The sequence below is a fragment of the Caretta caretta genome, chromosome 11, assembly GCF_965140235.1.
Source record: "Caretta caretta isolate rCarCar2 chromosome 11, rCarCar1.hap1, whole genome shotgun sequence".
Taxonomy (NCBI): domain Eukaryota; kingdom Metazoa; phylum Chordata; order Testudines; family Cheloniidae; genus Caretta; species Caretta caretta.
The window spans coordinates 45,436,510-45,451,310 of NC_134216.1; the positions used below are offsets into that span (position 1 = coordinate 45,436,510).

Here is a 14,801-nt window from a genome sequence, read left to right on the forward strand (position 1 = left end):
TTATACATTAGCAGATGAGTTTGGAAAATCAGGATTGCAAATACAGGAAGATAAAATGGCCTGAGGTATTTTTGGCCCCAACTAGAGATCAGCCACATGTAACTTGGCTACTCCTCAGTTTGGTTGTCCTATTTGTCAGGGACAGAAGGTTTATCCCTATGGCTCCTGATGTATGGAGGAGCTGAGCACCCACGATTCCATATGAAATCACCAGGCAATGCAGGTTCTCAGCACCTTTGAAAACCAAGCCAGGGTGTTGGACCCACTAAAATATTTCTTTGCTTAGGGGTAGGCAATCATGCATTTGCAGAGCATGTGTGTCACAACTCTGCCCTCAGGTAGGCATGAACAAAATAGTTAGTTTTAGTGAGAGTTGCACAGGTGTAAATATGGGCCAAAACGAAACCATCTCATGCACATTTTACTTTGCTCATTCCATGCAGCTCCCTGCAAAACCCCAATGGAGATTCAAACGAAGTGTCAGCATAGGCTCATTTTTATGAGTAATCTAGATATTACTATTTAAAGTATGACACACATCATATTGCATGAGGGAAAAGAGGAAAAAAACAAAAGTACAAGAAAAAGACATACAATGGAGTAGACAGTGTGTTTGCACGACACTTGTTAAGAGCTAGATAAATAATTCACAACATGCTTTCTAAACACATTATGTACTATGCTCAGAATGCATATTAAGGGTATGGACTTCCAAAGATATATGATAAATCAGGATTATGTATGCAAAATAGGTCCCAAAGGACAGTATGCAAAAAGTAAAAAACAACAAAACCCCCCCAAAAGGTTCTGGCTCTTGCATTAATAACTAAATATTTTCAGCTATTTTTGAGAAGTGTTGACATTGTCCCCCAAAAAAATCTGTCACACTTTAGAGAACAAATATTCCAGGTGTGGTCTGGAATTTGTTTAATTACCAGGAATTATGTAAAAACGTAAAAAAATTATGTTAAAAAAAGGTAAAAAATGGCATATTGCAAACCTCTAACCATTCATAGCATGCACAGTGTTGGGTTATTATTTGCAACAAATATGTATTGATAACAGCAAGGTTTGTGTAATACTGTTCTCTAAATAAAATATAGAAAGCTACAGGAAAGCAGTCACTATTTTGTTGTATACTATTTGTGCTGTATTCTAAGGTGAAAGGAATAGAAACACTATGCCCAAATTCTATCCTGAAATACAGAGCTCAGAGTTGTGCTTGTGTATCTAAAGCAGGAATTGGGGCCATTATATCATTGTGTAAACTGTACTGAATTAATATTGTTCAAACACAATTATATATGGCCTAAAGACTCCTAGAGAGAATTATCTGATTAGCTACGGAAGGCATATTTTGACAGCTAACATGTTGATAAAGAAAACTAACACCACAGTGAGGCAAAATATGAAATTAACTAACCTTTAATAACAACGGAAGATGTACACAATACACTTCCTGCTTCATTGGACACTTTGCAGGTATATAAGCCAGCATCTGCCTGCCGTGTGCTCTTAATTTGCAGAAGTATGGTGTTGTTTAGGAATGATATTTCACAATTAGGACTCTGATAGATCTCTTGATTGTTTTTATACCAAGCAACGGTCAGAGGCTGAGAACCAGAAACACGGCCCTCAAGTTTAAGGATGTTCCCTTCTGTTTCTTCTACTATTTCAGATAGCTTCTTTGTAAAACTAGGTGGAATTTTTCGTTCTGCAAGAAATGAACATACTCCTTAAATTAAAAAAATAAATTTTAAGATCAAATATTCAGTAGAAGACTTTTCAAGAAATACCTTTAATTGCTATATGTTGTTAAAAAAAAACCAGTCTGCATACACAAACAGTGCTTTTTTTTTTTTTTTTTTTTTTTTTTTTTAACAGAAAGTATGCAGAGAACACCATTCTTGGAACAGGAAAATACCACACTGTGTAAATGGATGTAGAGTTTTACTATTTAAAAAGTTATAAAAAAAATACTTGTACTGCTTTTAAGAAAAATGCCTTTTTTAAACAAAATCAGGACCCTATATATAAGTTACAAGGAGCAAAGCAGATTTTGTACAAACCATTTAAAATGAAAAGGTCTGTAAACTTTCAAAGAAAAGTAGACTAAAGAAAACATTATCTCCTCTCCACAATTCTCCCCACACTTTCTTTCAAAGACCTTTCAATTCCTCCAAATAGATACTTCAATATACATTTTCTAATCCATATATTGAAAAGATGGTCTCAAACTTATCTAGCAACAAGATGACTTATTTATTTTAGATATAAAGGAATTCATACACATGGATCAGGCAATACCTTTAATACTAAGTTGAGCTGCGCAAGAGTCCTTTCCAACTTCATTGCTAGCATGGCATGTATAGGTTCCAGAATCTGCACTGTCAATGTTCAGAACTGTCAAATAAGCTATGTTGTCTACATAACTAATCTGGTACTTTCGTCCAGTCCGTATCTCTTGGTTATTTTTTGCCCAAGTGACCTTAATTGGTTGTGTTCCTGATACGTGGCACTCAAAGTCAACACTTTCCCCAGCAAAACCATCCACTGGTGCAATTGGGATGTCAAACAATGGAGGATTCTTCCCCTCTAAGGATGAAAGAAACACAAAAACATGTATAGCTTTTAAAAGCTCAATTAGTTTAAACCATATTGTTAAACAAATGTTGCACTTATTGTTTCAAGTTAAGATGGAAATTTTAAATGACCTGGTGACATTAAAGGGAAATTATTTCATAACCAACCAACCTGTAAGCACGAGCCTGGCACTGGAAGAAACAGTTCCAATAGCATTGGAAGCTGTACAAGTGTATTGCCCGGCAAGGCTCTTGTCAGTCTGCAAAAACTGGAGAGTTGCTACATTATTTAAGAAGGAGGTTTGCACATTGTAGCCATCTCGGATATGTACACCATCTTTAGACCAGGATACTTCAATAGGTTCTGAGCCAGTTATGCCACAATCAAATGTAACTGGTAAACCAATAGTTTCATGAATGTCTCTCAATGTTCGAGTAAATGAAGGAGGAAATTTACGCTCTGCAAGGAAAGAAGTATTACACAATGAAAGCTTTGGGAAGTTATCTAGCTTTGGTGAACACTCCAGTAAGCACTGCCTAAGAAGATACTCTATTGTGATTTAGTTTGGGTAGATTTGCAAGACGACACTGGACCATCCAGTTATTGTGTTTAACCAACTTGCCTAATATAAAACAGTAAGAGGCCCACAAAAGATCAAAGAGATTATATGCTAGACCATTTAGTTTGGGGATTGGTGTGAAGAGAGGATTCTGCCCAGGGATGCTAGTAAGAGTACAACCACTTGCACCCTTCCTGTCTCATTGAAGTCCATGTTCCGAAGTTGTAAATGAAGGCAGAACTTAGGCTTAATGTTTGAACAATGGTCTCACATTTTCTACATTGTAAAGAGCTAGAAGAATAACTCGGGACATGCCCTAAACTGAAAGGGAAGACACAGACGCCTCTATGTCTTAGAGAGAGCACAGGATAATTTCATGGGAATTTCTTCCCAGCCAGTCCTTTGCTACTGAAAGCTAATAAATGCTGCAGGGCCTCTTGACATGGGTAGTTTCTAACTGGCCGTGTAAAGGCACTGGGTGTTTCTGAAAAAAGACTTTTCTTTCCTGAAATACCACACCCAAAGAAAGTAAACTTTTATACTTTAACATGAAATATTCACCTTGAACAGAAAGCAAAGCTGATGAAGAAGCCTCTCCAACACTATTTTCTGCTTTGCAGGTATACTTCCCGCTATCACCACTATCCACCTGGCTGAAAACCAAAGTGGCAACGTTGTTCTTAAAGTACATTTTAGAGGTAGGAGTTGCTCTTAGTTTTGTATCGCCTTTGTACCATGATACAATAATTTCTGGTGTGCCAGCAACTTGACATTGTAATGATGCAGAATCCCCAACTGTCACCTGAACAGGTTCCAAGCGTGTAACAAAATAAGGTTGTTCTAAAGAACAAAGACACATCATTAGTAACAAAATTTAAATACCACAATGACCATTAGTATAAAAAAGATTCTTTGTGGAATGAGGACACACCTAATACTGAGACTGCAGCATGACAATTATCTTGCCCAGAATCATTCTCAATGTGGCAAGTGTACTGCCCCTGATCTTCTATTTTACTTCTGGGAAATTCCAGAATGGCAGATGTTTCTGTGGTGGTGATGCTGCATTTTGCAGAATGAACTACTTTGTATCCATTTTTCTTCCATAAGACTGCAATCGGAGGGGTACCAGAGTATGTGCATTCCAGAATTAATGGTTTTCCTTTCTCCACATTGAGATTATTCATTTTTTTCACAAATTTGGCTGGTTCTATAGTGAATGATATGAAGATAAATGTTAAAAGATGACACCAAGAGATTTTTTTAGAGGAACGTGTGAAATTTCCAGCCTGACAAACCTTTTACAAAGAGCTGTGTTGTGCAAGAAATTTTGCCAGCCTCATTAGTAACCAGACAGGTGTAATCTCCACTTTGTAGTGGCTGTACATCAAACAGCTCCAGTTCTGCAACCAAATTTTCCAAGGAGATGTTGCATCTATGTCCTGGTACTAGCTCAATGCTACCTTTGAACCATTTAACATCTAGTGGAGGGGTGCCTTTTAGGATACTGGTAAAAGTTATATTTGCCCCAGATAAAACTTGCAGGGGATCAGGTTTCTTCATGAAAGAAGGAGGTTCTAAAGACAAACATAAAAGAGAAGTGCACTTTGATGAAGCGTAAAATATTCCTGTACAAAATATCGGTGGTTAGAATCATGTGACAGAGCCAAAAACATAAATTGCCAGCAAAGAAAGTATTTTATATCTTAAACCTCCATCTTGTCCTGGATACTAACCTCTAACAGTCAAATATGCACTGCATTCATCAGATCCAGCTATATTAGTAGCTGTGCATGAATAAGTTCCCATATCGGATTCCTCTAATGTGTTCACTTTCAAAGAGCAAGTATTGTCTGTAAGGGTCGTCTGATACTTGTCTCCACTAGCAATCTCATGTCCGTCATGGAACCAGGAAACAGAAATAGGTGGTGACCCAGACACTTTGCAATCCAGCACAACAGAAGAACCAGAGAGACCATTAACTTCTTTCAGTTTTCTTGTGAAAGAAGGCGGTATAATGCGATCTGTATAGGATAAAACACAGCTATAAATATTACAGCATTATAACTTAAAAAGAAGATGGTTTCCAGGCATCTAGCAGAAACATCACAGTTTCCTTTCACACATCTGAATTGGTGTCAGCGAATACTAAGAAGCGTATAGTCCACACCCCGCTCCCCCCTCCCCCCAAGACCTGAGGTACTGAGAGAAGATAAGAACGGGTTGGAGGATACTCTCTAAAGCTGTTGCTTACCCCTTTTGAGGGTCACCTCTCTCCTTTTAATTTTTTCAATACTTCCTCATAAGGAGAAGAACAGTACTGCACCATCTGGGACAGGCAGACTCAGTTGATGAGACTGAGCCCAAGCCACAGCCTCCTCTTCGTGACGGGTGAAAAATGGTTCAACCGACTCCCTGCCTCCATGATCTCCACAACATTAGCGGGCCCACATAGGGTGCCTAAGGTCATATTAGCAGTGAGTCTTCCCAGAGTGGCAGCAGCATGACATGACACCGAAGGAGGCAGCGTGCTGTGTAATACGTTTTAAAGAAATTGTAAGAATCGAAGATAATTCACATATTAATCAACTAACCTGAAACACGCACTGAAGCTGTGCACCTGCTTTGACCAACACTGTTTTTCACCTCAAAAGTATACTCCCCACTGTCTTCTACTCTTGCATTGAGGATCTTAAGCCCAGACACTTTGTTGAAGAAGCTAATTTTGTATTTCTGATTAGTAGACAGCTCTTTCCCATTCTTAAACCACCTAGTAGTAAGCTCCGGTGTGCCGTCCACTGTGCATTCTAGAGTACAAGAGTCTCCAGAGGTGACTTTCATTGCGCCGGGCTTCTCTACAATGACTGCAGGTTCTGAAATGAGATGCAAATCACAGCCATGTTTGATGACAGGACAGGAGATGCAATCAGTTTGTTAAGTGAGGTTAAAATATCATTCTGTATTGTTTTGTTTCCTTGTTACCAACCTAGAACTGACAGAGTGGCAAAGCACTCCTGAACTCCAGCGTCATTTTTGATCTGACAGATGTATATTCCAGCACTGGCTGGTTCCACATTTCCAATCTGTAGAGTTGCAATGTTTTCTGAATAGGAAATCCAAAGATTTTCGCTTTCTCTAATGATTTCCCCTTTGTCTTTCAGCCACAGAACAGAAATGGGCTGGGATCCTTCTAATGTGGCCTGCAGCTCAACTGGGTCTCCAACTACAGCAGTGAAATCACTGAGCTTCTTCACAAAAATGGGTGGTGCTGGTGAAGAGAAGATACGTCATGTTAAAACCACAAGGAGAGTGCGGAGAATGAGAGGATGCTAGGAATATAACTGATGTGTAAATCATTATACCAACCTTTTAGAGTTATAAAGCCAATGCAAGTGTCACTTCCCACATCATTTACAGCCTTACACTGATATTCGCCTACATCTGCGGCATCCACGCTAAGGATGTGAATACTAGCAAGGTAGTTCTCAGACATGATTTTGTACTTCTTGCTACTTTTAATTTCTCTTTTGTCCTTATACCAGGAAATCTGGAACGGAGGAGTGCCCCGAAGTTCACACTCAAGATGGACATCTGAACCTTTCAAAGTCTCAACTGGATGGGGTTTCTTGCTGAAAGCAGGGGGTGCTATGAAAACAGAAATTTGGGTTTCTGTTAATTCAGTTCAGGACATAATAGAGAAAAGAACATTTAAACAGTAAATTGTATCACTATGTTGGACTGATAATGGAAGAGTAAAGATATGAGTCACAATAAGAGATGGCTTTCATGTCATAGCACACTGCTAAGATATGTTTCCTGCATTCCGAGATGTTTGTATTCACCTATCTGACTAAAGATAATAATTTTACTCTGTAACCGCAAGTAAAGTGGAGAAATCATAGACAGAAAGACAGACAGAGGTTCTGACCTTTCACTTTTAATGAGGTACTGGTGCTTGCACTACCCGCTGCATTGCGAGCTTCACAAATGTAGTCACCACTGTCTTCTACACGGAGATTGTGCATTTCAATGACTGCCATGGAATCAATGAAGGACATTCTGTATTTTTCACCATCATGGATTTCAGTTTCATCTTTGTACCAGGTGACTTTGATTTCTGGAGAGCCGCCTATTTTGCATTCATATCTAGAGGAATCATGCTGTTTCACAACTCTAGAGGAGTCTAGCTTTGTTATAATGCTTGGTGGTTCTATAAAACCAAAGAAAAGGATAAACATGATACATAAAATTGCACTGATCCATTAAAATGCTTAAATGAATGAACTATCTAATCAAAAGCACAGACTTTGGGGTGTGGCGAGTGGTAGAAATATCTACAAAATGTGAATTTACAGTAGCCAGTGATGTACGTGGTAGCAGCATGACAAAAATGAAAACATAGCTTGAAAAAGAGAGTATTTTAGAAAACAATCAAGAAAGAAAATTGTGTTGTGAATGCAAACAAAGAAGGTAAGAAATCTGAGACTTGTATTGAGTATCTCCCTCCTATCTTAATGGCTTTTCCATTTCTATACCACTGAGATTTGGCATTTGGGATAGAGAACTGACAAATCAGGGTGCATGTGCGTCCTTCCTTGAAAGCAGAATCATGAAGATTCCGTTCAACTGCAGGGTCTATTAGCAGGTTAAAATATATATTTTAGTAGGCATCAGATTAAACTAAGAGTGTAAATTACTTTCAAATAGAAACTTTAAATGTACACTTACCAATCACAGTTAGCTTGGCACTTGCAATATGTGGACCACAGACAACTCTGAAATTCCCCTGATCTGCAGGTTGGCAGTTCCTGATTCTGAGTGTGTGCCGATCACCTTTAATTTTTATTTCATACTTGTTACTAGAATCCAATTTTTGAGTTCCTTTGTACCAGGAGAGTTTGATTTCTGGATAATTAATCTTAATTTCACATTTAAAGACAGCGTCCTCATCTGCTAAAATGGTCTGGTTTTCAATATCCCTGATGAGTGTGATAGGCTGAAAAATATGAATTTAAAAGGTTAAGTCATCATTCCAAGATCACACTTCCTATTATGTGATTAAATACTTGACTATCAAGTCAAAGCCATCATGTCACCTCTGTCTGTGTGAGTCTTTGTTGAATAAATGATACAAGTTCATCAAATTCCTGTTCTTCTTTGCGAGCTCTCTCTGTGACCTCAATTTCCTGTGGAAAGACATGACATGATTTAACATGAAGTAACACTATTGGGAAATAGCTAGGATCCATGTGTTTATATCTGTCCCTCCCTCCCTGATAACAAATCTGGAGAGTCGTGTGTCTCTCTAACTGAACCTTCTGCAAACCCATAGCTCACTTTAACCTCCTCACCAGCCCATCTTACAGGTTCCATGTCACCAAGATCCTTTGGGCAAAGAGATGGGGACAGGACTTACTTGGACAGAAGGGTCAATGTTGGTAGGAACGCTGCCTCACCCAGTGCTTGAGCATGCTGGGAGTTCGGAGAGTGAGACAAGATAGAATTGGAATCTGAATCTCTTATGCATACAGCAATGTCACAGCTAGGATATCAAGCCTGTTGCCAGAAACCATGTTACTCTTAACATTCCCAATGCCACAGTCTGACTAGGTCTTACCAATCTATGACTTTCTTCCTCTTGGCTTTGCTTTAGCAGCTCAAAGGCTTGCAGGAGGCCACGGAAATCTGTAATTCCATACATGCGAGCATACTTCTCATATTCTTTGGGATCAACATTTTTGAGAAGTTCCATGATATCAATAGGCTTCTCTTCCTCCTCTTCTTTCTTTTTGGTTGGAGTACTATTTAAGTAAGGAGAATAATTAGAAAACATGCACAATATTTCTTCTTTCTAGGAGAATCCTTTGGGTAACCAAGTCTGCTTAAAATTGTTTGGTGTAGAGCGAGCCTTCAGGTTAGTGCTGGAGGGGCTTTGTCCGACAAACTATTAGGCACATAAGTGCTCGCTACTCATGACTCAAGGGGATTTTTAGCTAACTGGAAGACTACTGATATGAGTAAGTCTTGGTGGGATTAAGGCCTATATATAATTGGTGTCAACCTGTTCAATATATTATGAATACTAATAATTACATCTGGATCAGAGATATAATTAAAGTATCCCCCGCTGCAGAGACTACAGAGTGATCTAGAAAAGATTCTTATGCCTACCTCTTCAGTTTTGCTCTCAGATCTCCTTCAATTACTTCTTGCCTTCGTTCTTCAACTTGTAGGTTGGCACTGCTCTCAATTTCACCATGTTCATTAAAAGCTACACATCTGTACATTCCAGAATCAGTTTTTGTTGCATCCTTTATTTCTAGTTTGGCTTCGTCTCCTCTCTGCTGGATGAAAATACGACCTCCCTGGTTGAGTTGTCTCCACTTTCCCTTAGTCCATTTAACATTTGGGATTGGATCACCTCCAACTTTAGCAAGAAACGTTGCAACACTCTCTATAGAAAAATACAAAATCAAGCAGCTCATCTTTCACATGTGTAAGACAGCAGGAGATATCGTCATACAACTAATACAACAAATAGAGAAGATGACATATTTTTGGAAGAACAAGCTTACTTTCCATAACTTTGAGATTCTGAGGCTCTGAGATAAAGTACAGCTTTCCATCCACTGGTGCTTTCTTAGCTGCTGGTGCAGCTGCTGGTTTTTCTGGAAAATAGGTTTAAGGAATTAAGATTTTTCAGTCCCCTGAATGGGAATATTTTTTATTGTAGCTGAATCCATTTACTAAAGCAGCATATGCAGTGCATGTATGAAAGAAAAAATGCCAAGTACTTTCCGTTGACTTTCAATAAGTTATCATCTGATTTCCTAAGATGGAAGCAGACACTGTAAGGCTTATTCTTATCTCTGTCACACCGTGTAAAATTTATATGGAAGTAAACATAATCAGAATCAGACTTTAAGATTTTCAAAAATGGATGACTTTAATTTAGGCTCTTAAATCCACAGCTGGACACATAAATAAGTGGCCTGATTTTCAAAAGTTCTCATCAGCTATTATCCAGCAGCTTCCACACAGGACAGTAACAAGGGGCTTCTCTTTGGTGTTCATTTCTTCAAGGCCTGGTCTACAAGGTGTCTTAGTTTTATCATCAGCCTACAGCTAGAAGATTAAAGTGTCTGAGCGACTTCTAGGCCCACTGCTGCCTCTGTTCCAGGGGTGGTGCTATCTTAATATGTTGATTACTGTGAAGAGCTCAGATGCAATAGTGATGGGGGTATAAATATTTGAGAGAGAGAGTCTCATCGCCAAACTGTATTAGTTTCAATTGAGTGAGAGGGCAGTGTGGGTTGAAGCTGAGATAGCCCAGCCCAACTAATTTCACTGCTGCCTCTGAGCTGGGCAAAGAATTTGTTCTTAATGCGCTCCCCAGCCTTCTTCCTTACTGTACTATCTTTCTGGCTGGCTCACTCCAGACTTTGCTGTATCTTATGGTGACACATAGACCTGGAGCACTCTCCCTGACAATATACCAAATTCCCTTAGTAATGTCCTACAAGACATGCCTAGACCCCCATCTTCCCCATGGAGCATGCATGCTCTAGAGACTGGAGCCTACTCTGTCAGCTTGGTCTTGCCTCAAAGGCTTTGTTTTATCTGCAAGGTTAAATTCTAAACCCTCAGGGTGGGGTTCATTTGACACAGGCTGTTAGGATATAGATATTCGGGCCTGTCTGTAAAGGCCTATACTCTAAGAATTTAGGTGTATTCTTATCACTTAGCTAGTTATAGAGGTATAAAAGAAAGAATCAAAATCACTGTCTGATGGTGTAAGGGTCTTCTCTTACTGTGACAGTCTGAGGCCCTGTTCTTAGGCTAAGATCTCTGGCTAAGCGGCAGAGGCAGCCATAAGCTGGGAAGCGAATGGTCACATCCTCACATTCCAAAGTAGTCACATTGAAATAAGGCCATCTGGGGCTGTTAGAAAGGTGATCTGATCTATCACCTCCAGAGAAAGGGAAGAGCCTAGAGGATGTTTAGTTTGATAGTTTTCTGTTCGCTAAGAACTCACTTATCAATAGACACAGCTGGGAAACCCGTATGTCTTTATAGATGTAGTTGTGAAATCCTCACTTCTGTATTGTTTTGTCATTATAGTTCCCCCTTTGCTATTGTTTATTTGCATGGTCTCTGTCTGGTTCTGTGATTGTTTCTGTCTGCTGTATAATTAATTTTGCTGGGTGTAAACTAATTAAGGTGGTGGGATATAATTGGTTAAATAATCATGTTACAATATGTTAGGATTGGTTAGTTAAATTTCAGGAAAGTGATTGGTTAAGGTATAGCTAAACAGAACTCAAGTTTTACTATATAGTCTGCAGTCAATCAGGAAGTAAGGAGGGTGGGAATGGGAACAGGCAATGGGAGTGGGGAAATTGGAATCATGTTTTGCTAAGCGGGGGGGGGGGGAATGGGAACAGGGACACAGGTAAGGCTCTGTGGTGTCAGAGCTGGAAAGGGGGACACTAAGGAAGGAAACTGGAATCATGCTTGCTGGAAGTTCACCCCAATAAACATAGAATTGTTTGCACCTTTGGACTTCGGGTATTGTTGCTCTCTGTTCATGCGAGAAGGACCAGGGAAATGAGAGGATGAAGGAATAAGCCCTCTAACACAGGCCCCCTAATGTATACATTGTATATTTATGGTGTTATATTAATTATCATTAAATATAATGCTACAATTAGGCCAGTATTTCAGATTATGTAATATTTTATGAAGTAACATAGACACTGGTTATTTTCTATTTGATTATGAACCACTTAATTCACAGAAACCAAAGGTGTGATCATTGTAGTTTTGGTTTGAATTGCCATCGCAAGCTGATTTTTCTCTTTTACTGTACCTTTCACTGCCACTTTTGACTTGCAAGAGTCACTTCCAGCTACATTTGTAGCTTTGCACACATATTCGCCTGCGTCAGTCTTAGTAACTGCTGTGAGTTCCACAACAGCTGTTCCATTAGCAAAGCTAAAGCTGCATTTATCTGAAGCTCTTATTTCTCTCCCAGCCTTCAGCCACTGAATCCTGATTGGCTGTGATCCCTGGACGTGGCAGCTGAGCTGCAAAATATCTCCTTCCGCTATTGTCGTGGGTCTAAGAGGTTGGTCAAACACTGGTGGCTTTTTTGGTTCTGGAATTGGAAAATATTTTAGTAAATAATCAAGAAAGAAATGTGTGTTATGAACATGAGAGAGAAACACAAGAAATAAATGAAATCTTGACTCTAACAAGTCAGTCATATGTACAAATAAGAGAATGATAATCTACGTGTGTTGATACATACAGGTCTGGTTTCAGAGAATACTAATGCTGCATAGTATTAGAAAATAAAATAGTATGAAGAAAGTACTTTTTCACAAGCATGCAAGAAAAGAACTTTATGTATTCCATCTTCTATCAATGCAGTAATTATTTGGCACTCATTCTTGAAGAATATTAAAATAACTAAAGCACAGGAGCTAAGACTTCAATAAAAGCAGACTTCAACAAAAAACTTAGAGTACTGGTCGGTATGGTCTTATGGGAAGAATATCCAGGGGAAAAAAGAGTTGAGGAGAAATGGCAGTTTCTCAGGGAGACAATATTGAAGGCACAACTTCAAACTATCCTGATGCGAAGGAAATATAGGAAGAATAGTAAGAGGTCAGTATGGCTCCATTCAGAGCTCTTTAATGATCTGAAAATCAAAAAGGAATCATACAAAAAGTAGAAACCTGGACAAATTGCTAAAAGGATAGCAGAAACATATAGGAACAAAATCAGAAAGGCTAAGTCAAAAAATGAGTTACACCTAGGAAGAGATATCGGTTCTATAAGAGGAGAATAATTAATAATTTAGGATCAAGAGAAAGAAAAAGGAAAGTGTGAGTCTTTGAGAACTCCTGGAGGATTTGTGAGGTCCTAGAAGACTAGAGAAAGGCAAACATACTCCTTATCTTTAAAAAGGGAATAATGAGAACCTGGGGTATTATAGACCTGTCAGCCTAACTTTGATACCTGGAAAGATAATAGAACAATTATTAAACAATCAATTTGTAAGCCCTTGGAAAATAATAGGGTTATGAGGAATGGATTTTTTAAGAACAAATCATGCCAATACCAGCCTAATTTCCTTCTTTGACAGAGTTACTGGGCTAGTGGATGGGGAGAAGCAGTAGATGTGATACATCTTGATTTTATTTGATTGATTTGATACAGTCACACATGATATTCTCCTAATCAAACCAGGGAAATGTGGTCTAGATGCACTTACAATAAGGTGAGAGCACACCTTACTCAAGACCAAACTCAAGAAGTAGTTATCAGTGGTTCACTGTCAAATGGGGAAGGCCTATCTAGTGGGGCCTGCAGGGGTCAATCCTGGGCCCAGTACTATTAAATATTTTCATTTATGACTTGGATAAAGGAGTGGAGAATATGCTTATAAAATTTTCAGATGACACCTGGGGAGGAGTTGCAAACACTTTGAAGGACAGGATAAGAATTCAAAACAACCTTGACAATTTGGAGGAATGGTCTGAATTCAGCAAGATAACATTCAATAAAGACAAGTGCAAAGCACTTCAATTAAGAATGAAAAATCTAATATGCAACTACAAAATGGGAATTAACTGAGTAGATGATACTACTGCTAAAAGGGATCTGAGGATTATAGGGGATCACACATTAAATATGAGTCAACAATCTGATGCAGCTGCAAAAAAGACTAATATTCTGGGGTTTATTAACAGGAGTGTCCTATGTAAAACCTGGGACCTAATTGTCCCATTCTATGGGACACTGGTGAGGCCTCAGCTAGAGTAGTGTGTCCAGTTCTGGGCATCAGACTTTAGGAAAGATGTGGGCAAATTGGAGAGAGTGGGATGAGAGCAACAAAAATAATAAAAGGTTTAGAAAACCTGACCTATGAGGAAATTTTTTTTAAAAATGGGCAAGTTTAGTCTTGAAAAAGAAGACTGAGGAAGAACCTGATAGTAGTCTTCAAATATGCTCAGAGCTGTTATAAAGAGGACAGTGATCAATTGTTCTCCATGTCCACTGAGGGTAGAACAAGAAGTAATGGGCTTAAGTTGCAGCAATGAATATTTAGGGTAGATATTAGGAGAAACTTTGTAGCTATAAAAGTAGGTAAGCTGTGGACGAGGCTTCCAAGGGAGGTTGTGGAATCTCCATCACTGGAGAGTTTTAAGAACAGACTGAACAAGTACCGGTCACGGATGGTCAAGATTTACCTGTTCCTGCCACAGCACAGGGTGCTGGAATTGATGATGTCTCAAGGTCCCTTCCAGCCCTAAATTGCTATGATTCTGTTCTACAACAACAATTACTGCCCAATCCCAAACTACCACAGCAAACTTCTCTCACTGTACAAATTTAGATATAGATAGATTTGTTCTGATCCTTCCAACAATAAAAGGAAAAGCTGCACTCTTTGCATAGCAAAACTGCCACAACTTGAAAAGACGAGTAAATATTTGATGAATATAATGGAACATCATATATTTATACCACTAAAGGTTTGGCCAGAACACTTTTTCATTGTTAAAAACTTTAATTCTCATTTTTATGAGTAATCTAGTCATTACTATTACTTTAACATAGGACACACATCAAATTACAGTGTGGAAAAGAG

At 38.8% G+C, this 14,801-nt stretch overlaps 1 protein-coding gene across 1 annotated transcript in view; it reads right to left on the reverse strand.

The window, feature by feature from the left end:
• TTN (titin) overlaps nucleotides 1-14,801 on the reverse strand; it is a 311,267-nt gene that overhangs the window by 185,346 nt on the left and 111,120 nt on the right. Inside the window, exons 97-113 of the mRNA XM_075117654.1 lie at nucleotides 12,012-12,299; nucleotides 9,718-9,810; nucleotides 9,314-9,596; nucleotides 8,760-8,943; nucleotides 8,239-8,328; nucleotides 7,871-8,138; nucleotides 7,071-7,352; nucleotides 6,509-6,787; nucleotides 6,129-6,410; nucleotides 5,737-6,015; nucleotides 4,879-5,166; nucleotides 4,441-4,719; nucleotides 4,074-4,352; nucleotides 3,704-3,982; nucleotides 2,755-3,042; nucleotides 2,308-2,595; nucleotides 1,424-1,714 (exon numbers count right to left, since the gene is read on the reverse strand). Of these exons, the coding sequence (XP_074973755.1) occupies nucleotides 1,424-1,714; nucleotides 2,308-2,595; nucleotides 2,755-3,042; nucleotides 3,704-3,982; nucleotides 4,074-4,352; nucleotides 4,441-4,719; nucleotides 4,879-5,166; nucleotides 5,737-6,015; nucleotides 6,129-6,410; nucleotides 6,509-6,787; nucleotides 7,071-7,352; nucleotides 7,871-8,138; nucleotides 8,239-8,328; nucleotides 8,760-8,943; nucleotides 9,314-9,596; nucleotides 9,718-9,810; nucleotides 12,012-12,299 (4,320 nt within the window). The remainder of the gene's footprint in view (nucleotides 1-1,423; nucleotides 1,715-2,307; nucleotides 2,596-2,754; nucleotides 3,043-3,703; nucleotides 3,983-4,073; nucleotides 4,353-4,440; nucleotides 4,720-4,878; nucleotides 5,167-5,736; nucleotides 6,016-6,128; nucleotides 6,411-6,508; nucleotides 6,788-7,070; nucleotides 7,353-7,870; nucleotides 8,139-8,238; nucleotides 8,329-8,759; nucleotides 8,944-9,313; nucleotides 9,597-9,717; nucleotides 9,811-12,011; nucleotides 12,300-14,801) is intronic.